This window comes from Mytilus californianus, unplaced genomic scaffold (assembly GCF_021869535.1).
Source record: "Mytilus californianus isolate M0D057914Y unplaced genomic scaffold, xbMytCali1.0.p SCAF_4, whole genome shotgun sequence".
Classification (NCBI taxonomy): Eukaryota; Metazoa; Mollusca; class Bivalvia; order Mytilida; family Mytilidae; genus Mytilus; species Mytilus californianus.
In genome coordinates, this window is record NW_026262690.1 from 117,933,475 (window position 1) to 117,958,451 (window position 24,977).

A 24,977-nucleotide genomic window follows, 5' to 3' on the forward strand; every position below is an offset into this window, starting at 1 on the left:
AATGAAGAGATAACAAGGCCTTGCTGTTCGGTGTGATCCAAGGCTCTGTGTTGAAGACAGTACTTTGACCTATAATTGTTTACTTTTTACCCATTGAGACTTGGATGGAGAGTTGTCTCATTGGCACTCATACCACACATTCTTATATCTTTCTACTCAAGTGACAGGGTACGCATGCAGTTTAACACATAGAAATGGACTCTCTTCTTCTAAAATCGGACTATTGAACTATCTTCTTCGCCTTTGTGGCTATATCAAACTATAGTTTTATCTTGAAAAACGATAAAACAATACTTAACAAACCATTTAAACATTATTTGTTGAAATGTAATATTTATCATAACAGTTACTATAATAATCAAGAATATAAGAGAATTCTACAACAAACTGGAGTCTGTTAAAGATTTAATATATTTAACTTAACAATAACACAATGTAACCATAGACAAACATATTATTGTTACATACTTTATTAATTGGTTTCCAACCCTACATTGCATTTCGTTAATTAGTCTTAAAAGCAACAATATTTTTTAATGATTATTAATTTTTCAACATAATCGCAGCCAGTGCCTAAAAGTCAGAATGTGTAAAACCAGATTAATACTATCTAATAACAAGAAAACAATTAATCACAAAAACAAGCGCTAAAGTAAACAGCGTACACTGCTAAATCTGACACGGTATATCATCCTATAGAAAGCATAAGCAAAATGTAGTTTGCTTTGAAAGGATAAGCATATTCCTGGGCCATTTCTGAGGGTGTGTGAAGACGTTGCACAATGAATCACTTGACATGTCTCGAAATGTTGGTCGTGTGATATTAAACTAGAGGCTCTTAGTAAAGAGCCTGTGTCGCTTGCATGAATCTATATGCATTTCCAACAATGCCCAATCTCCAAACTCATATATCAAAAACGACCTGACACTGACATGGCAAAAACCAAAAAATTATCAAAAGACAAACAACAGTTTGCAAAACACAACATCGAAAACTAATGAATGAGCAACAGGAACACCTAAAAAAAACAGGATTGATCTCTGGTACCCTAGAAGGGTAAGCAGATCCTGCTCCACGTGTGGCACCCTTCATGTTGCTCTTGCAAGTACAACCACGTAGATAAGTCTAAATTGGTAGGTCACATTCATGTTGGCAAGACCATGTTATGTAAGGGAGCTACCATTTGTTTTTTGGGACGGCTAGGATGAAAAATTTTGCCCTGCATTTTTTTTAGTTGTAATTTCTGTCCTGCCTTTTTATTTTTCACTCGATTCGGTCCTGCCTTTTTTTTTATTAGTTTATCCTGAATTTTTTTACATAAATTGTCATCTTGCTTTTTTTTTGCCAAGTTGCTCATCCTGCCTTTTTTTTTACTCAAAACTCCTGTCCTGCCTATTTTTTTCAAATTTCATCCTTTCATTAACTAATTTTGCTTTAAAAAAATCATAGTACTGGTAACAACATTACCTTTATCAACTGACAGAGAATAAATATTCCAATATGACGTTCTTCAAACAAATTGAGTACACACCCCTGGTAAAAAACCAAAATATTGATATGTCAGCTGATCCTCAACATAATGGATTGGTTGGGCTGTTCCAATCTTACTCCCGCGTTGTTAGCTTTTTATGAATGAATAACACAAGGTCAAACGGCACAAATGACGTCAATACCATGAGATAAGAATATAATCATTCTAAAAGAAAATGCAAGAATCTGAAACTAAAAGTCATCAAAACAAAAGAAACATAAAGAAATGATGAAAAGATTTTGTTGAAAGCCCATTTTCTTAAAAAAAAAAAAAAAAAATCAACCAACTTTGTCCAAACCTGTCTAAGTATGTTACTGAAAAACATTTTAGAATGTCACTTATTCAGTTTTCTTCATCATATATGTAAATATAAATAGTGTGTTTAATTACAGGAACAGCAAGTATTTCCCTTTACCTAGAGTGCTTCCATCCAAAATTGCTGTCTTTGTCCTTTAAAAATAGAAATCACTGATGGTGACTTGTATTATATTGATTTTACAATGGGTTGTCCCTTTATGTTGATGTTTTACCCCTTGCTATTGCTTGTGGTAAAATATTTCGCATAAAGGGCAAACTCATGGAAAAAAATCACAATAAATTCAAGACCCCATAATATATTCTTGAAATAAATACTCTTCCTGCAAATTTAAATACACATAATTTGAAGAACATTCAAGAAGGGTAAATTATGGACAATGTAGCATGTTTAAAAATGAAAGTTTTGATATTTTTTGTTTTTTATTACAGAGAAAATTCATACAAAATATCTGTATGTAAAAGTAATTTATTTGTTTTTCTTCTACATTATATTCAAAATGCTTGAGTTTCGACAACAATCTATGGATCATCACAAATTAATCTTTATAAAATAGTCAATAATTGCTGTTTTGCCAGTGCTCATTACATCAAAAATAAATTGCAGTTTTCGTCTATCTATACATGTTTTTTTTTATTATTGTTATACAAGGAATCGTAACACAGAAGTATCTTAAGCTCAAATTTTAAATCTCATTAAGATAAGAATACTTGATTTTGATATACTTGTGTATTGGTTATTGCTTTGTTTATTACAAACCAAAAAATATTAACACATTGATCATGTTATTTTGGCAATCTTTTTCAACATCTTATATTTGCCCTGTTTTCACTTCAATTTTAATTTGTTATATTGAATAAAACTGCTGCAAATTTCGTCAGTTGCCAGTATAACAATCAAGCTAAAAAAACACATGTAATGAGAATGATATTTAGAACTTTATTTGTTCACTTTGTTATCTTCTTTTTGTTTTGGTCTTTCCAAGCGAGTCAAACATTCCATCCTCTAACCTGTTGTCATGGGAACAAGTATCTGTTTTGAAATCTCTTCAGTAGATTTCATCATTCAATAAATATGGAGTCATTCGGGAATGTCTTACTTTTATAATCAAGTCACTGAGGACATTAACATTTGTATCTGCGTCTTACTCAAATGTTGAAAGTCTTTATGTATATTTTGAAAATCTGAAAAATAAAAAAAAAATTAATTAAAAACAAAATAGTTGGACCATTTTTTTTTCATTTGAATATCATTATCACAAATACTTATTGCTGTTCATATGGTTGTCATTAGTTATTTAGAGAATTTGGATTTGATTTTCATTTTTATATAGTCTCTGTTAAATTTATTCATTACTTTTTTTAATTTAGAGCGTAATAATATTGAATGAACACTTGTAAATTGTTGGCGACTTTATGTTGATATGAATGCTTTCTGGTATTTTATGGCTTTGGTTGACTGTTTCATTGACTGGTTTACATAAGTTGAACAAAAAAAGAGGCCGAAGATGTGAACATGTGGACTTTTCAGGATTTATCTTCATCATGATTGCTCACACCAAAACATTTGAAAGCTTAAAATAGAACATGCAAGAGTATGGAATAAACAAATGAATAAGTAAAACTGACCTTGACCTAAAACATATGCTGCATATTTGGATTTACATAAACATAATTCACATTCCTCTCCACTTTCTGGACAGTCATAGCTGGTAAAATGATATTGAGGCCACCACGACTGTCTTATCTTCCAACTCTCTTCTAAAGTATGAATCACTTCTGAACTGAAATGAAAATCTAAATCATTGCCACAGAATCTATTATAAATTTGCATGTGTCCTAAGCACTTTCCTAGATATACATTCATCAGGATAGTCCAAATAATTATGTCTAGAAAGGCTATTTTATTTTTTTGCTTTGATGCCTTACTGCGTCTTGAAAAGCTATTTCATTTTTTTGCTTTGACGCCTTACTGCGTCTTGTAAGGTTATTTTATTTTTTTGCTTTGACGCCTTACTGCGCCTTGAAAGGCTATTTTAATTTTTTGCTTTGATGCCTTACTGCGTCTTGAAAGGCTATTTTATTTTTTTGCTTTGATGCCTTACTGCGTCTTGAAAGGCTATTTTATTTTTTTGCTTTGCAGTAAGGCGTCAAAGCAAAAAATAAAATAGCCTAGTATTTTTGGAATAAAGTAATAAAGTATCTTTGGAATAAATATTATGGTGGAAGTTTTATAGTGTGACTGGCATAACATTTTGACTTTTATCATTTTGACAATCTGACATGTTAAACCCTTTCCAAAGTGTTATTATGGCATGGTAAAAGTATTATGTAATATCTATTCCAAATGAAAAAAAAATATTATGTAATATCTATTCTGAATGGAAAAAGTATATTGTAATATCTATTCCAAATGGAAAAGTATTATGTAATATTTATTCCGATTGTAAAAAAGTATTATGTAATATTAAACCCTTTTCAAAGTGTTATTATGGCATGGTAAAAGTATTATGTAATATCTATTCCGAAAAAAAAAAAATTATGCAATATATATTCCAAAAGGAAAAAGTATTATGTAATATCTATTCCCAATGGAAAAAAATATTATGTAATATCTATTCCAAAAGGAAAAAGTAGCATGTAATATCTATTCCGAATGGAAAAAATATTATGCATAAATATCTATTCCAAAAGGAATAAATATTATGTAATATCTATTCCGAATGGAAAAAGTATATTGTAATATCTATTCCGATTGTAAAAAGTATTATGTACTATTCATTCCGATTGGAAAAAGTATTATATAATATCTATTCCGACCCGAAAATATTATTATGTTCTATCTATTACAAATGCCGGAATGGTAAATTAGTATGTACAATTATTATTCTGATGTAACTAGTAGAAAGAATACTAGTAAAAGAACAGGTATCGTGAATATGGGAAATAATTGTTCACAATGGTGCTGACATTAAATAATCATTTCAAATTATCCACAATTACTGGCATGCATATTTTTCATATAAATGATATTTGTCTCATTAGAATTTACATTTATATTTCACAGCTGAATTGTTAACATATTTACTTACCTTCAACATATGATCCATCATTAAGGAACATAAATATTTTTTCATATTCATCAGCCTTCATGTTTGTTTGTACATACATGTATTGTGTACAGGTGAATATATCTAACTCATTAACACTTTTCAAATTACATAATAATTAAATAATCAGCACATAAAATGCTGTTTTGATTTAGATAATAATCAATCAGATGTAAACAAATCATCAGCTTAAGGAAGTTCACTACTCAGTTTCAAAATAACAAGCTTTTCATAACACTAGTATATATTGATAGGGGATTAATAAAGGAACAAAAAGAGCAAAAATAAAATATAGGTCAATGTGTTTGTTTTTCGAGATATTAGCCATTGAAATTTTGACGGGAAAATATTCTCTTGATTTTTCATAGCTTTATCATTGACAAGTTAAAGTTCTCAAAACTATTAAAAAGTAATTAAGATTTTATAAGACTTTTACAGATGGCTTATAATTATGCATGTAAAAGATTTTTTAAAAGAAAAATGGGGGTCAATGAGCAAATTTTTTTAAGGCATTCAAATAGATAAAACCAGAGGATTTCGAAAATCTGACATAAATTCCAAAACATGACAAGTGAACTTCCTTAATAGGAACATTTGTTGTTTTACTAATCAACATATAAGATAAGTTCCTAATATCAGTCAAACAAATATAAAACAGGTGGAAAAAGTATTCCATGACAGAAATTCTGCAGAACATATATCATTATAATATTGTTTCCCTCAGGAATAAATATTATTAGGAACAAATATATGTTGACAATACCTATGTTTATTTTTTTACAACAATTTGGTTATGGGCTTAGGTTGTAAACTAAACAAACTTTTATTTTTCAAAACAATCTTTTAAGTATGTGCATCATTCTTTCTTACCAACCTTTTGTTTCTTATTGCAATCAAATCTACCAGAAATTTCCAAGCTTTTAATTGTTGCTGCCAACAACAGTAATCCAGCAAATCAAACAGGAACTTCAAGGCTTCTCGTATCTTATTATCTGTAACATAACAATTATTTTGAGAATATAAACTAAACGAAGAATTTAAATATAGAAAAACATTTAGATAGTCACCGAACAACACATTAATTCACAAATGTCAGTAGGCCACAAATGAATTATCTGTTTTGTTAGATCACAAGTTGAATATTTTTGATACTTGTATTTTTTTATTAGCTATTCTTTTTATTACATTGACCATTGGCTTTTAAATGGAAATAAAGTATAAAATACCAGGACCTACCGGCATATATTTTTCTATATGTTTGCAATTTGTTTTGATGCAAAATGATACAGAAAGTCTAAACAACAATCATTGTTGTATGATGTCAGATGAGTGAAATTATCGAATTTATTTAACATGTGAAATTATCTGTTTTTATTCAACTTGGAGATCAAGGTATTTCATTACAACCAATGTTATAAATTCGTCTATCTTTTTCATTAATTATTGATTTATTCTACCTTTTTATCTATTCATTTATCATTCTTAACTGTTCTTAAAAATTTATGATGTTCAAAAATTAACAGTTCCCTATACAGATTTGGAAAAAAATCGTGGATGCAAAATAAATACAAACCTTCAACCAGTTTATTGCATAACGGTAAAACCAAGGAATCTGAGGGACATTTTTCTGCTATATTCTGAAAGAAAAACAACATTGAATTAGAGATGGTGAAGCAATTAAATGCATTAAGGCTGAAATAAGGTTTAAAAATTGATACTATTCAAAATAAAAAGCGTTTTTAAGTTATTGTCCGAAAACTGGAAAATCACCCCTATTTTATGAATAAAATCCCATAACTCAGAAACATAAAACCTAAAATACGAAAGGGAGCTTACATTAATAGATATAAACAACTCACCAAAGTTTCATGAATATTGGTTAAAGCGTTATTGAGTTATTGTCTGACATGTTGACATAGGACGGACGGACGGACAACGGTATACCATAATACGTCCCGTAAACAGACGTAAAATAAACAGGCGTATAAAAATGAAAATGCTAGGATACCAAGAACAGTTATTTCTCTATTTTTTAACTCACTATTTTTTTTCTATCTAGTTGCTTATTTTTGACAATCAACTGTAGTTTGCTTGTTCTCACTTTTTATTGGTAAAAATCTAATCAAAGCATAAAAAATTCTCTCTATCATGTATTAGCAATAAAAAGCCCCCCTACCCACCCCCCCCCCCCCCCCCCCCCCCCCCCCCCCACCCCCCATGAATCAAATAAATATACTACTTAAATTGAATTCTAATACATTATTACCATTAATAATTGAATCTCATCATGTTCAAAGAAACCATTTCTTACACAGAAATAGTAGACATATTTGTGAGCATTTAGATTTTCTGTATTTTTGTCCCTGTACTGTGCCAGAATATCTTTTGCTTCTTCGATTTTGTCATAGTGTTCTAAAATCTGAAACAGAAAAATACTTTTAACAGACAGAGAAAATGACAGGTGCATATCTATATTATACAATTTTAGCCTTTGAATGATGTTGATAAAAGGATATATCGACCTGAACAAAGTATATCGACTAAGGACAGTGTCTGAGGTTGATATACTTCTTTGGGTCGATATATCCTTGATGACATTATATAAAGGCTACAATTGTTATAATAATTATTGTCAATATGCCGGAAATAGAGCAAAGCTAATTTGATTGGTTATTACAATTGTGTCACAAAGTATTTAAGTATTTAGATTTCTATTTTTAGACATTTTAGAAATATTCAAAAAAAAATTTAAATAACTGCCGTTTTCAGTCAACCTTTGAAAATACAGTTGAACATGTTACTCTTTCTGATCGAAACAAATTAGTTAGAATATACAATACAACAATACATATAAATATAAATATTCATCCCAGGTATCAGTTATGAACTCTAACCTTTCTGCCTTCCTGGAATGTTGCTTTTGTTAAAAGTTTCAGCATGTCACCCTTTTCATGACTTGCCATTATTTTGCTATTTTATATTAATTCAAAACCTTGGGCAAAACTTTTCTAAAATTATTTTACTAAAAAACTAATTGTTACCATAGTAACAAATGAATCTTCCTCAAATAATGTTACAGGAATTTCTTCTCCATTCATTATTATAAAATTGTCTTTTCTTATATATAAATGTGTATGGCTGATGTGAGTTGTGTTGTTTAATGTGCCGTGGCAAATATTACATATAAAAATAAGATGTGGTATGATTGCCAATGTATACAAGGAAGAATGCATGTTAATGTGATATGAATATGAACCCTGCTATGTACTAGACTGACTCAGTCGGGTATTTACTGTGCTTGTTCACATGATCAGTTTGCAGGCAGCAGAAAAAGGTGCAAAGAAGACAACTGACCACCCTTACTTACAGATATAGGGATGACAACAATCATCTGTTCCAAATGATTTTCAGTAAAACAAGAATGTGTCCATAGTACACGGATACCCTACTCGCACTATCATTTTCTATGTTCAGTGGACTGCGAAATTGGTGTCAAAACTCCAATTTGGCATTAAAATTAGAAAGATCATATCATAGGGAACATGTGTTCAAAGTTTCAAGTTGATTGGACTTCCAACTTCATCAAAAACTACCTTGACCAAAAACTTTAACCAAAAACTTTAACCTGAAGCCGGACGGACGAACGAACGGACCGATGGACGAACGAACGGACCCACAGACCGAAAAACATAATGCCCCTAGGTGGGGCATAAAAAAAAAAACTTGAAATTTAAAAGAAAAAAACTGAAATACTAGGAATTGACTTTTGAAATCCATTTGACATTCCAGTACACCAATTGGCATATTCACACCTCAAGAATACCTTTTTTTGACAATCACAAACAAGAATTCATGACGTGGAACATTTTATCCCTATCGCCATTCTGAAACTTTTTTTACCAGTGCTGACATGAATAATTTGTTAGCTTTTGTGTAAATTTGTATAAATACCTCTACATGTTTAGTAATAAATATATCCCATACTCCAACCTCTCCCGACACTTGCTGGAAACCAATCATAGCTTTCTGTGCATAAACTACCATTATTTCTTCATAGTTAGATACAAGGTCACCTATAAATTACAGGTAGAATTACTGTCTGATAGTTCTTGTTACATAGATACATCTGTCAGACCTGAGTCTTGGTCACAAAAAGTGGAAATGGTATAATATAAGTGAATGTAAATTTAAGTTAAATTTCAAATCAAAACATAAGTTTCCATGGGAGATAACCTAAAACATTATTCTTTTGAATATAGAAGACTTTTCGAAAGAAAAATTGATTGCCTCCCATGGAAACTTCCTAACAACGTATTGTAATTTCACACATATTTTCTGAATATGAAATGTTTTAATTCAAATGATGTCTGATTCTTATGAATATAGAAGACTTTTCGAAAAAACAAATTGTATGAAAGCTTAGTTTGGACATTTTTATAGCAATTCAAAATTACTACCTATCACCTTTAGCATGACAATAACAATAAAATTTCTATACAAACTGTTAGACTGATTTTTCATAATAACATTGAAGTGGAATTAAAGTCTTATAGGATTGTAAGTATGCTTTACTTTATCACCTTGCACTTTCACGACTTGACTGTGGTTTTCTACAGCAGTTCGTTCAAATTTCTGACCAGTTGAACAGTTTGGTTTTATAAAACAAATTGCAATTTGGTCAGAATTATGAATAAGTTGCAATAGGTGGAGAGCAACACTTACAGTCAAGTCACAGTAAATTGTTGACTTACTATTTTCATCCAAATCTTTAATTTTCATCTTCAGAGACTTCCATTCCACATACCATACTAAACCTAGATATGATTTGTATAAAACCTCTGTGTGATGATCTCGAGCAGTCTGTTCATACCTTGTTTGTTTAACTTTTTCCTTAAAAAAAATCAAAAACGTCAACTCTCTATTTATTATTGACTGTAAACATTTTATAGTGAATTATTACAATATTAAGTGTAAAACCTGTAATCTGATGTTAATTTTAGTTCATAAATTTATCAATATATGGATTTATTTGTTTATTTTAAGAATTTTATAGCATTTTAGATTATTTTAAATCAAGAGTGCACACGCTAAGATGTCCACTGTTAACTCTGTTGCCATCACTGGATTAGCATCCCCATGCCTGAAATTCTGCGACTTTCGTGGCAGCCGAGACAAAAATCTCACAGGTAATACGGCAGATCTCTCACTAAAACAATCCCTCATGTATGATCATTACAAACAAAAAATACTTATTACAGTCATAGAAAATATGACTGTACATTATCTATAAAAAAAATCCTACAGTTAAAAGAAAATATGACAGTACACTATCTATAAAAAATCCTGAGAGTAAAATCCCTCATAAATTACAAAAAGTCACTTACATGTTTTCAATGAAAGAGATTTTATGAAAATCTCTTCAATCCCATCATTTGGTTTAACATAACGATTTCAGCAATTGTTTGATTAACTATTGGATGGTACATCCTGTCACACTTTTTTTCATTCAAGAAAACATCCCATCGTTTTCTGAATGCACAGTAGATAATCTAAGTAATAGACCACTTTCAAGTTTGTTGCATTTCTGTCAAAAACTTTGGTTTTAGTGAACATTTTTTGTGCGTTTAAGGGCATTGTTACTTCCTCCCCATGTTGAGGGAGCGGTTGAAAAATAATGATGCTATATTGCAGAAATTATTTTGCAAATTAAATTCTTATACCGGTAATTGATAATCAGCACTGCTGTCATTAGGGGAATTGTGATTACGTACCTACGAAACAAATATTATTTCTAGTTTATCCTGCATAATGACGATCATGAAGACGCTTGATAAACTTTAATAGTGAAGGGATACAGGCGATCCCCTCTATTTGGTAAATGACGTCATAAAGGCGTGCATAGTTGACGAACTTTTCTGGTGAAGGACATAATTCGAAAGTGGTCTATTCAAATGTTCAAAGGAGATAATAGGCAAAAGTTTCTGAATTTCAGCAGTACTTTTTACAGTGCTTTGTTACAATGAAGCTTTATAAATATATAGATAAAACATGTAGAAAACTCTATTTACAACAAAAAAATCATTCTGACCTGTGAAATCTGTTTTGCATCATCTATTTTTCCATGATGAAGTAAAAACATGAGGTATTCCAACAAAACTTCCTGACAACTGAGATGACGTACAGTCTTCAACTCCCTACAAAACACATGCATATCAATTGAGCATAAATTATCAAGGTAATAAAACAATGCCACATATGGGGAACTTAGATTGGCATCAACAAGATCATGCATTTTCTTTTTAAGGTTTGAATTATACTTTGAATTATAATGTTCCCTAAATTAAGTGTGCAGTTATCATAAGCAAAAATATCTTAACATATGATATACTTATATATACTATGAATGTTTGTTAATTTCGTATTTTGTATGTTTGTAAATAATGTCATTTTTTATGGCTTTGTAAAAATCCATTATTTGGATTTTCACCAATAAATAATTTGCTTTTGAATTTTATACAAGATTATTAATAGATTTTTACGTTTGAATCTTATTTGTTTGGATGTTAATAAAATTCGTAAGGGTTCCGCGGAACCCAGTGTCTCGCCTACTTTTTCTGTTAATTGCAGGCTCAACAAAAATGAGGAAGTAAATCAATAAAAATATTCCACTTGATACTATCTTTTGATTGTAAGAAGCTTCTGTCCAAGTTTGGTAAAAATCAAGGATAGTTTATGAATCTAATAAACTTAATGTTTAAAAACTTTAACTGCAGACTGAATGTAATGTTAACTGGAAGAAAACAAAATTCCTTCTAGATACTAGCTTTTGATCATAAACAAGCTTCTGTCCAAGTTTGGTACAAATCCAAAATAGTATAAGAAAGTTATTAAAATTTTAAAAACTTTAACCACAGAGTGAATGTGTTGTTTCCTGGCAGAAAATCTAAGTCCATTTAAAAGTAAAATAAGGAAAAAATGGATTTATTTTTTTTCAAAATTTACTTCTGGATACTATCTTATGATCATAAACAAGCATCTGTCCAAGTTTGGTACAAACCCAGGATAGTTTAAGAAAGTTATTAAAATTTTAAAAACTTTAACCACAGAGTGAATGTAATATTTCCCGGCAGAAAAACTAAGTCCATTTATAAGTAAAATACGGAAAAATTGGAATTTTATTTTTACAAAATTTACTTCTGGATACTATCTTGTGATCACAAACAAGCTTCTATCCAAGTTTGGTAAAAAACCAGGATAATTTAAGAAAGTTATTAAAATTTCAATAAAATGCTCCGCTGGGCGCAGCTTGATACGACCGCAGAGGTCGAACCCTGAACAGTTGGGGCAAGTATGGACACAACATTCAAGCTTGATACAGCACTGAATTTGGATTGTGATTAAATATTTGACACAGCATAGGTTTCTGACACAGAATGAATGTGGTCTAAGAACTTAAAACTTTTTAATTTACCTATTCAAACCATATCATTATTCTTTGCTTTTATATATAAATCAGAAATAACCAATTTAAAATGGAAAATTTTAAAGAAAAAAAAGGAAAAAAAAATCCCCCCTCAAATTTTTTTGAACCCCCTTATGATTCATCACCCCCAAACTCAATCCCAGCCTTCCCTTTGTGGTATGGTACCTTGCAGTACAATTTCAGAGAGATCCGTACACTTGAACACAAGTTATTGTCTGGAAACCAGAATAAAATGCTTCGCTGGGGCGCAGCTTGATACGACCGCAGAGGTCGAACCCTGAACAGTTGGGGCAAGTATGGACACAACATTCAAGCTTGATACAGCACTGAATTTGGATTGTAATTAAATATTTGACACAGCATAGGTTTCTGACACAGAATGAATGTGGTCTAAGAAGTTAAAAAATTTTAATTTACCTATTCAAACCATATCATTATTATTTGCTTTTATATATAAATCAGAAATAACCAATTTAAAATGGAAAATTTTAAAGAAAAAAAAGAAAAAAAAAATCCCCCCCCCCCAATTTTTTGAACCCCCTTATGATTCATCACCCCCAAACTCAATCCCAGCCTTCCCATTGAGGTATGGTACCTTGCAGTACAATTTCAGAGAGATCCATACATTTGAACACAAGTTATTGTCTGGAAACTAGAAAAATGCTTGTTTTTTGGCCCCTTTTTGGCCCCTTATTCCTAAACGTTTTTGGCAATTACCTCCAAACTCAATTCCAGCTTTCCCTTTGTGATATGGAACCTTGTAGTACAATTTCATAAAGATCCATACACTTACACACAAGTTATTGTCATGAAACTAGAAAAATGCTTGTTTTTTGCCCCTTTTTGGCCCCTAATTCCTAAAATTTGGAGGCAATTACCCCCAAAATCAATCCCAGCATTCCCTTTGTGATATGGAACCTTGTGGTACAATGTCAGATAGATCCATACACTTACACACAAGTTATTGTCATGAAACTAGAAAAATGCTTGTTTTTTGCCCCTTTTTGGCCTCTAATTCCTAAAATTTGGAGGCAATTACCCACAAAATCAATCCCAGCATTCCCTTTGTTATATGGAACCTTGTGGTACAATGTCAGAGAGATCCATACACTAACACAAAAGTTATGTCTGGAAGTTACAAAAATGCTTATTTTTGGCCCCTAATTCCTAAAATTTGGAGGCAATTACCCCCAAAATCAATCCCAGCATTCCCTTTTTGATATGGAACCTTGTGGTACAATGTCAGAGAGATCCATACACTTACACACAAGTTATTGTCATGAAACTAGAAAAATGCTTGTTTTTTGCCCCTTTTTGGCCTCTAATTCTTAAATTTGGAGGCAATTACCCCCAAAATCAATCCCAGCATTCACTTTGTGATATGGAACCTTGTGGTACAATGTCAGAGAGATCCACACACTTACACACAAGTTATTGTCATGAAACTAGAAAAATTCTTGTTTTTTGCCCCTTTTTGGCCCCTTATTCCTAAAATTTGGAGGCAATTACCCCCAAAATTAATCCAAGCATTCCCTTTGTGATATGGAACCTTGTGGTACAATGTCAGAGAGATCCATACACTAACACACAAGTTATGGCTGGAAGTTACAAAAATGCTTATTTTTGGCCCCTTTTTGGCCCCTAATTCCTTAACTGTTGGGACCATAACCCCCAAAATCAATCCCCACCTTCCTTTTGTGGTATTGAACCTTATGGTAAAAATTTCATAGAGATCCATTCACTTAAACTAAAGTTAGAGTGCGAAAACCAATGGGTCTTCGGACAACGACGACGCCAACGTCATACCAATATAGGACCGCAAAATTTTTTGCGGTCGTATAAAAATGCTTGTTTTTTGGCCCCAAATTCCTAAACGTTTAGGGCAATTACCCCCAAACTCAAACCCAGCTTTCCCTTTGTGATATGGAACCTTGTAGTACAATTTCATAAAGATCCATACACTAACACACAAGTTATTGTCCTGAAACTAGAAAAATGCTTGTTTTTTTGCCCCTTTTTGGCCCCTAATTCCTAAAATTTTGAGGCAATTACCCCCAAAATCAATCCCAGCATTCCCTTTGTGGTATGGTACCTTGCACTACAATTTCAGAGAGATCCATACACTTGAATACAAGTTATTGTCTGGAAACTAGAAAAATGCTTATTTTTGGCCCCTTTTTGGCCCCTTATTCCTAAACGTTTTGGGCAATTACCCCCAAACTCAATTCCAGCTTTCCCTTTGTGATATGTAACCTTGTAGTACAATTTCAGAAAGATCCATACACTTACACACAAGTTATTGTCATGAAACTAGAAAAACGCTTGTTTTTGCCCCTTTTTTGGCCCCTTATTCCTATAATTTGGAGGCAATTACCCCCAAAATCAATCCCAGCATTCCCTTTGTGATATGGAACCTTGTGGTTCAATGTCAAAGAGATCCATATACTAACACACAAGTAATGTCTGGAAGTTACAAAAATGCTTATTTTTGGCCCCTAATTCCTTAACTGTTGGTACCATAACCCCCAAAATCAATCCCAACCTTCCTTTTGTGGTATTGAACCTTATGGTAAAATTTTATAGAGATCCATACACTTAAACTAAAGTTAGAGTGCGAAAACCAATGTGTCTTCGGACGATGACGACGAAGCCAACGTCATACCATTATACGACCACAAAATTTTTTTGCAGTCGTATAAAAACTTTAACCACAGAGTGAATATTTGTGGACGCCGCCGCCGACGCCGACAAAAATGAAAGGAATACAAAAAGCACAAAATATAACACAGTAGTGCATAAAAGATGCACATTTTTTGTATATTTGAAAAATATTTATATCTTCATTATTTGCAGAACATTCATGCTGCATGAATTGTTTCACACATCAAGTTTTGTTTCTTTCCTTTTGCTTGCAAGGGTATACAGATTTTTAAAAAATATTTTCTGCATAGATAACACGTATAAACTTGATCCTGTGAAAAAGTTAACCTTTTGTTTTACTAAAGGTGCTACAGTAATAATTAGACATTGACAATATTTACTGCCTGACCTTGGCAGAAGATACAAAATTTGCTGTTCCAACATATGTTTTAGAAGAACAATTTTGACAATTTTGAATTCCCCTAATACATGCAAGGATAAACTATACTGACTTACTTGACGAGTTGTTGCACCAAGGAAACTGCAGAATCAGACACATACATAGCTTCCATACTTGTCTGGAAATACAATAAAGTACACAATACAATTAAAGATTGCGTAAAAAGTAAGTTTATCAATTTTGTGCAAAGCTAACTGTACCTGTAGAAACCTTATTACAAACAAGATAATACATCCTAATTTTTGTTTTTGATGTTGTTTATAGAACCCTGGACATTCAGATAAGAATAAGAATAAGAATAAGAATAAGAATAAGAATAAGAATAAGAATAAGAATACTTTAATAATCCAATTATGGACCCTTGCGGGTTTTAAATTTCATACAATGATTACAACGATTTGTGTTATAACAATGAAATAATAAAATAAAATACGTCACAATAGAACACTGAACAGTTATTGCATGCAGATGGAAGAGAACGTAATATGGGAGACAATCAATTTATGTAAGGATTATTTCCCTTTAAACAGTATCCAATAGTCTTTGAAGATATGGTGTTTTGCACAGATATGATTTGTGGAAACTTATTGATCCTATGAATAAACCTATTCTTAAAGGTTATCAGCTTAACACTGTAATTCTGATTTCATTGTTACTAACATTGATTTTGTTTTTATTGAATTAAATCCTATTGATATACAGTTGTGAACACTTATTACCCAACATCCAGATGATTCTTACAATTATCATTGCACAAGGTTGTGCTTTTCTTAGACTATTTATAATGTCTTAACAGAAATTCTGTTTGATGTGATTTTTTTATAGATTTTTTTAAAAACAAACCTATCATTCTATTTTTAAAAGTCCCAACAAATCAATCCATATGTACCATAAAATTTCGGCCATTTCTAAATGTAACTATCTAACTTTTCCAGAACTTCATTATTGATGTCAATTACAACAACATAAGAGCACTTAATTATTTTCTAATAATGAATATTGTTTTGGTATAATATGTTATTATCTAAAATAAAGATGAATAAATTAAAACAAATCCCCTTATATCTACTTTGTTTACCACAACAATAGTCTACAAAAATATTTCCACTGTCTGATGAAATAATGAGTTATCTCCACTTGATGTACTTAATCAATTCTATGGTTTTATTTAGATAAAGATGTGATAAAAATTTCACCTGAAAATTTACTGACTAAAAATCTAATACATCCACTTAATGAAAGTATTTTTCTTAAATACAGTTGACTAAAATATATATCATAAAGATATAGTATCTTAGAAAAACACAAACAACATGTACAGTATCATACAGGTAAGTAAGTACAGGAAACTTTATCTATTTTAAATAGACACAACATAACTTACTAAAACATAAATAAGTACATTTTAAACTAGTTATGAACAATTATCAAACTGTTAAATGCAGATGGTATATACTTTTGGATTTCAGGAGTGCAGTCGGGAGACAATTTAATGTTGTAAAAAATATATAAAGTACATGAAAATGCTTGCTATAGTATTACCACCATCTTGAAAGGTCATTAAATAGTATTTTCAGTTATTGTCCCAAATTTCATATCTGTATGCTAAATGGATTGTGTGTATGTGTGTGGTGGTGTGTGGAAGTGGGTAAGGGAGGAGTTACCATATCTTTTAAAAATGTGATAAATTATGATACTGTACCTTCCAGAATGTTGTAAGTTCATGTTTAGATATTTGTTTTATAACTGGTACCACTTGAGACCATCTATGGGATGACAAACATTCTTTGAGAACATCCAGTAGTTTGGGAATGACCATGTCAACATTGTTATCTCCCTTAGTACACAATGGATCATCTATTTTAGAAAAATAGATATAAAAAGCCTTATAATGATAAACAACAATTAAACATATAAGAATAACTGAATTCACTGGATGCAAACCTTCATCTCTATCAATAAGGTTGTAATTCATGCTTATACCAATCAGACTGCAAAGTTATTAAATCTTCCACTAGCTACATGTACCTTAAGTTGGTGGTCTTGTTGTGGCCTTCTCACCCTGCCTGCAGTAGGAGTCAAACCAAAGATTTTAAAAACTGAAATCTGATTCCCCTCTGCCAAGTCTGGGAGTGTGAGCAAAGACAATTCGCCCCAACTTAAATCGATATTTTCAAAACAGTGACATACTGTTCTGTAGACTATTATCTTGTGTGTGCAAGCATGTTACAAATTCAGCTGTAGTGACTGTGTCATCTATTTTAAACCAGTTTTAATAAATAATAATAATATTACGATCCAGACGATTATTTGTGTGGTGTTAAATATTCTCCAATATTTGATGTTCTTCTGTTTAATACATATGTTTTGTAAAGATTTTGTGTGACAGTGTCTATTTTAGTCTACTGAATTAATTTATATAAGGGCATATTATTCTCATCTTAATGTGTTAATTGCACACAAAAAAGGACACAACAGAAACTGAGGCACTTTAAACAAAAATAAAAACTTTACACCTAAAAATATAGTAAGAGATACTTGTATACCATTGAGGAAGGCATATTGACCTGTAGATGTCTTTCAGTGGCTTTGTTTTTTGTTGGGTTGTTGGATCCTTGACATTTACCCCACAAAAAATGTGCAAGGGAGATACAATGACACATTTTGCTTATATATATATTGTTATCAGTTTATGGTATTTGCCTGTTTTCAGTTCTTTGTCCAACTTATTCAACCAAATCAGTGGTGCACTTGGATCCTCTAGTGATGAATCAAACAAAACTTCACAAATGTCCCTCTGCAAAAAAGAACAGGAGTAAATACAATACACATATATATACAGGTATATTACAGCATGTAGGTATAAAATTTATACACACTGGGGAATTCAAATTATATAGATCCAGGGATTGGCTTGAGGGTCGTTTGTATAATTTAGTACATTTTTCCAATTTTCAACAGTAATATATAATTTTAACATAAAAAGCTGGGTGTGTTAAACCCCTATTTAATAAATTCCTGCAGATAGAATTGTGCTCCTTAAATAAATCGATATATTTGTGATAAAAAGTTGTTAAATTTATTAACTATTTATGGTACAATGTATCTATAATAATATCCATAATTTTAATGGTGAAAATGTGACAATTATTTACAACTGAATTGTCACTGAAAACGCATAGGTATTAAACCAACTGAGATATATTATGTACATGTAAATACACTCCATAAGACGGTACCAATAGATTATGAAATGATAATGACGAACAGATCATACATGTATGTTTTCTTATATCATGTGAATTTGTACTATGTGTTCTTTTTCCATGGAAATTGTGACGTCACAATGCGTTCTTAATAGTATGAAATCCCATAATACAAGTATAAATGTGCTAGAAACAAACATCTAGCACAAGCAACTATAATATTAATAGGTTGTATACAAGTTACCTGCATGTTCATGATATTATGTTATTAATATTTTTGTAATACATGATTTCTTACTTCAGACAATTCAGAAATATAAGAACAACACATCTTTAGTATCTGTAAAGACCCACTGATAAATAATAATTTTGATTTAACACTATTAATGTTGATAGTTTAGAAATTTAAATAAATTTTAGATAATTTTGTCTCAAGGGTTTCTCTTTCCCTTTTATGATATTGACAATGCCACATGAAGTGGTTTTTCGTCTTCAATTTTGTTTTGAATACATACATTTTGTACATTTGTACATTACAAAATCTTTCATTTCTAGCAATTTTTTTATACCTCCCTCTTTGATTTTGAGATACTGAGCGCTTAGTCTCATTTTTGCAATAATAGATGGTCAGGATCAGATTTCCTAGTAAGTCCATTCGACATAAGGTAATGTTCCCTTATCATTGAAATGTTATCAAAAACATTTTAGAATTTTGCTCTTGTTACTTGTAGGTTTTGATCTATCATTTGTCTATAATGCGCTGATGTAATTGGTTAAACAATGGTTTAAGAGTTAAATTTGAATTCTGGGCTACAAAGGGGAATCCAAGTTCTTGAAGACATGAAATAATATTAATAACCCAAGGGTTTTTTTTCCAAGATGCTTTGAGTAAATCATGTGCTAAGATTCATGAGATTCAGATGTGACAAAATGGTCTAAATATTTTATAGAGGACGTGATTATTTTTGTTCTTAGAGTCTGGCTAGCTCTGCTCTACTCACATCATTAGAAGTTTTGCAATATATCCCTAGGATTTCTTTAATAAATTCTAATATAATATGTGCAATAGTTCGTAAAGATCAGAGTCTCAGCTCCTTAATGCATACTCAAACCCCCACACTTCACAACATATTTCTTGAATTGTGAATGTGAATAGAGGGGTGTGATATATAAACGTTTGTTATCTTAATAGAAAAGTCACAGTACCCAAATTGCACCAATTTGGCAAAAATAGCAGTGGAAATCTTTTTCTTAGAAACTAAACAATTTGTATTTTTATGATTTGACATTATGTTCGTCTTTCAACATACCTAAACCATGTAAACATATTTAATTATACACAAAACTTTCGCCGTATACATGGTATAAATCAACAGATAAAGTATTCACTGAAAAAAGTACTAGTAAAATCTAGGTAAACGTCAAGTCATGCGACGTCCACATGAACATGATAAAGTCAACTTTTAAAAATAAGCAATTAAAACATGTAACAGGCATCCATTTCTTAAAAAATAAATAGTTAGCATGGACTATCATGACTATTGTCAAATTGCTCTAAATATTTGGAGCAATAAAAATAAATAACATCAGTTATTCAATTTTTATATACAGATGTGAATTTATAAGCATGGATGCAATTCGAGTACTTCTCATTACAGAATCATGGATCATTTGGAGGTCTGTTCGATCCCATTTTTTCTATGATTCAATATGGATTCAAAATTAAATTCGTGGACGTATATAGTAAATCAGGAAACATCTACAAAATAAATGTGGATTGTGTCCACATGTGGACACAGATGATGCCCCCGCTTGCATATCATATAGTTATAAAGGGACATAACTGAAGAACGGTAAAAGTGACGCTACCCAAATTTGATCTTGATCTGAGTTTTGTGGTAATAAGCATTGTGTGTAAGTCTCATAACATTTGGTTGAGGCTCACTTAAACAGAAACTAAAAATTCAGCAATTTTTCTATTTGTAAACATGCATAACTCTAGAACGGTTGTGTATAAGTTTTATAACATTTGGTTGAGACAAACTAAAGTTAGAGAACGGAAACGAAAAAATTCAGCAATTTTTATGTTTATAAAGGGACATAACTCAAGAATGGTAAAAGTGACGCCACCAAATTTCGTACCTAATCTGTATTATGTAGTAATAAGCATTGTGTATAAGTTTCATAACATTTGGTTGAGGCAAACTAAAGTTAGAGAACGGAAACAAAAAAATTGTACATTATCTTAGTTTTGAGGTAATGAATATTGTGTATAGGTTTCATAATGTTTGGTTGGGGCAAACTTAAGTTACAGAACGGAAACTAAAAATTTTGAAATCTTTCGATTTATAAAGGGGCATTACTCAATAATGGTTAAAGTGACACTACCCAAATTCAACTTGATCTGTGTTTTATCAGTGGAAGGCAAAATTAAACATTGCATTGTACAAAGCATTGATTGTTTAATGTTACCTTGATTCAACTATAATCATGGACAAAGGAAGATAACTCCAATTTTAATAAAATGCTTCGCTGGGCGCAGCTTGATACGACCGCAGAGGTCGAACCCTGAACAGTTGGGGCAAGTATGGACACAACTTTCAAGCTTGATACAGCTCTGAATTTGGATTGTGATTAAATATTTGACACAGCATAGGTTTCTGACACAGAAAGAATGTGGTCTAAGAACTTCAATTTTTTTAATTTACCTATTATGGTCCAATGTCCAAAATCAAAATACATGGTTAGATTCAGCATATCAAAGAACCCCATATATTCAATTTTTGTTGAAATCAAACAAAGTTTAATTTTGGACCCCAACTTGGACAAACTTGAAAACTGGTCCCATAATCAAAAATCTAAACACATGTTTAGATTCAGCATATCAAAGTACCTCAAGAATTCAATTTTTGTTAAAATCAAACTAAGTTTAATTTTGGACCCTTTGGACCTTAATGTAGACCAATTTAAAAAACGGGACCCAAAATTAAAAATCTAAAAACACGGTTAGATTTGGCATATCAAAGAACCCCAATAATTCAATTTTTGATGAAATCAAACAAAGTTTAATTTTGGACCCTTTTGACCTCAATATGAACCAATTTGATAGCGGGCCCACAAATAAAAAATCTAAATACATGGTAAGATTCAGCATATCAAAGAACCCCATATATTCAATTTTTGTTGAAATCAAACAAAGTTTAATTTTGGACCCCAATTTGGACCAACTTGAAAACTGGGTCAAAATCTAAAATCTAAATACATGTTTAGATTCAGCATATCAAAGAACCCCATATATTCAATTTTTGTTGATTTCAAACAAAGTTTAATTTTGGACCCCAACTTGGACCAACTTGAAAACTGGGCCCATAATCAAAAATCTAAACACATGTTTAGATTCAGCATATCAAAGAACCCCAAAAATTCAATTTTTGTTAAAATCAAACTAACTTTAATTTTGGACCCTTTGGACCTTAATGTAGACCAATTTAAAAAACGGGACCCAAAATTAAAAATCTAAATACACGGTTAGATTTGGCATATCAAAGAACCCAAATAATTAAATTTTTGTTAAAATCAAACTAAGTTTAATTTTGGACCCTTTGGACCTTAATGTAGACCAATTTAAAAAACGGGACCCAAAATTAAAAATCTAAATACACGGTTAGATTTGGCAAATCAAAGAACCACAATAATTCAATTTTTGATGAAATCAAACAAAGTTTAATTTTGGACCCTTTTGACCTCAATATGAACCAATTTGATAGCGGGGTCCACAAATAAAAAATCTAAATACATGGTTAGATTCAGCATATCAAAGAACCCAATATATTCAATTTTTGTTGAAATCAAACAAAGTTTAATTTTGGACCCCAATTTGGACCAACTTGAAAACTGGGCCAAAAATCAAAAATCTAAATACATGTTTAGATTCAGCATATCAAAGAACCCCATATATTCAATTTTTTTGTTAAAATCAAACAAAGTTTAATTTTGGACCCTTTGGACCTTAATGTAGACCAATTTGAAAACTGGATCCAAAATTAAAAATCTAAATACATGGTTAGATTCGGCATAACAAATAAATAAATGTGGTCAAAGATTTTACAAATCTAATGCGCCATACTGTGCAATTAAAGATTACTTCTTGAAATTTTTCAATATTTGAAATTTGAAAAAAAAATAATATTTGAAGAATAATTCTTTTTAATTTCTGAAATCTGAAATGAGAAAAAATTGACCCCCCACAATTTCTTTTTACCCCCCCCCCCCCTTTTTCCCCCAAACCATAATTACCCATTTAAATTTACCATAGTGCTAACTTAATCTATTTTATAATAGAATTTAAAATATAGTGTCAAATCTTTCATATGGATTTTTTTGTAAAAAAAAAAGATGCAACATTTGCAGATATTTTTACTGGTCTTCCTTTATAAATATGCATTTCTTTAAACATAATTTAAAAGCAGTGTAAGGGAAGTAACCAAAACGTTGTATTTGGATTACCTCCCTTACACTGTTTTAAATTATCTTAATTGTTCATTAACCATTACTTTATACATAATTTAAAAGCAGTGTAAGGGAGATAATTTCAATGATGTATTTGATTTATCTACCTTACACTGCTTTAAATTATGTTTTGTACTAAAGTATTTGTCCATTAACCAGGACAACCTTGTTTTTCCCCCCTTTTTTGCCCCTAATTCTTAAACGGTTTGAGCCATAACCCCCCAAAGCAAATCCTAACCATCCCTTTGTGGTATGGAAACTTGTAGTATAATTTCAGAGAGATCCATACACCGTTCCACAGTTATTGTCTGGAAACTAGAAAATGCTTATTTTTGGCCCCTTTTTGGTCCCTAATTCCTTAACTGTTGGTACCATAACCCCCAAAATCAATCCCCACCTTCCTTTTGTTGTATTGAACCTTATGGTAAAATTTCATAGAGATCCATTCACTTAAACTAAAGTTAGAGTGCGAAAACTAATGCGTCTTCGGACGACGACGCCGGACAACGACGACGACGCCAACGTCATACCAATATACGACCACAAAAATTTTTGTGCGGTCGTATAAAAATTACTTAAATAATGACATTGATATTTTTAGAAATTACATATAATTAAGACAAACTCAAGTTAGAGAACGGAAACGAAAAATTCAGTAATTTTTTCATTTGTAAAGGGGCATAACCCTAGAACGGTAATCAAAGTGCTTGTAAGCACTGAATGGTAAAGGTTGCTTTTATTTATCAGTAGGAAGTAAAATTGAATATTGCATTGTACAAAGCATTGGTTGTAGTTGATTCAACTACCATTATGCACAAAGAAAGATAACTCCAATTTTCAAAGAAGACTTTAAAATACTTTTGGAAATGAAGGGTAAAAATTGCTTTAATTTATCAGTGGAAGGCAAAATTAAACATTGCATTGTATAACACATTGATTGTAGTTGATTCAACTATAATCATGGACAAAGGAAGGTAACTCGAATTTTAAAAATGACTTGATATTTAGAAAAAAAAAAGAAAAATTTAACAATTTTTCCATTTGTAAAGGGCATAACTCTAGAACAGTAAAAGTGACGGCACCAAAATTCAAACTTGATCTGTATATTGTGGTAATAAGCATTGTGTACAAGTTTCATAACATTTGATTGAGGCAAACTTAAGTTAGAGAACGGAGTCGAAATTGTAAAGTTAGCATAACTAAAGTTAGAGAACGGAAACCAACTTTGGGACATACGGACGGACGGAAGGACAGATGGACAAGGGTAAAACTTAATGTCCCTCCGCTACGGCGGGGGCATAATAAACACAGAAGGGAAACTTTGGTCAGGATGATAAATAAACCTAGATGAAAAAACTGTCAATATAGGTGCAATTTAGGTACCCTCGCGTTGTACGTTGAAGAGCAAAAAAGCATCAAATAAGTGAAAATAAGTGAAAATAGGTTCAAATAATAAAGAATATGAATTAAAAAAATTGAAAAAAGGGGGCTCATTCGCCTGGACTTGATCACTATTTTGAATTCTCCTTTTGAACTTTGGTCTGCACTTGGTCCTATTTCATATATTATTTTAATACACAACTGTTCTCATTCAGTTCCATACCAAAGTTTCTATCATAGACTCAGATCCTGTGTTTTGCATTTTGAATGATTTTTAAACACTCAAACACGTGCAACATCCTGTTTACATTTTTTCGAGATTCTTTAGCCTGTTCTTCGCTT

At 31.3% G+C, this 24,977-nt stretch overlaps 1 protein-coding gene across 1 annotated transcript; it reads right to left on the minus strand.

Annotated features, from left to right (window-relative positions):
• Positions 1 to 392: 392 nt before the first annotated feature.
• On the minus strand, positions 393 to 24,948 carry LOC127739237 (TATA box-binding protein-associated factor RNA polymerase I subunit A-like). The gene is made up of 12 exons (XM_052250857.1): positions 24,859 to 24,948; positions 18,244 to 18,337; positions 17,243 to 17,397; positions 15,597 to 15,658; positions 11,046 to 11,151; positions 9,709 to 9,847; positions 8,909 to 9,030; positions 7,224 to 7,376; positions 6,531 to 6,594; positions 5,832 to 5,949; positions 3,477 to 3,631; positions 393 to 3,032 (listed from the first exon to the last, which is right to left on the minus strand). The coding sequence occupies exons 1-12, from the start codon at positions 24,895 to 24,897 to the stop codon at positions 2,956 to 2,958; spliced, it is 1,284 nt and encodes a 427-aa protein (XP_052106817.1). The 5' UTR covers positions 24,898 to 24,948; the 3' UTR covers positions 393 to 2,955.
• Positions 24,949 to 24,977: the final 29 nt, after the last annotated feature.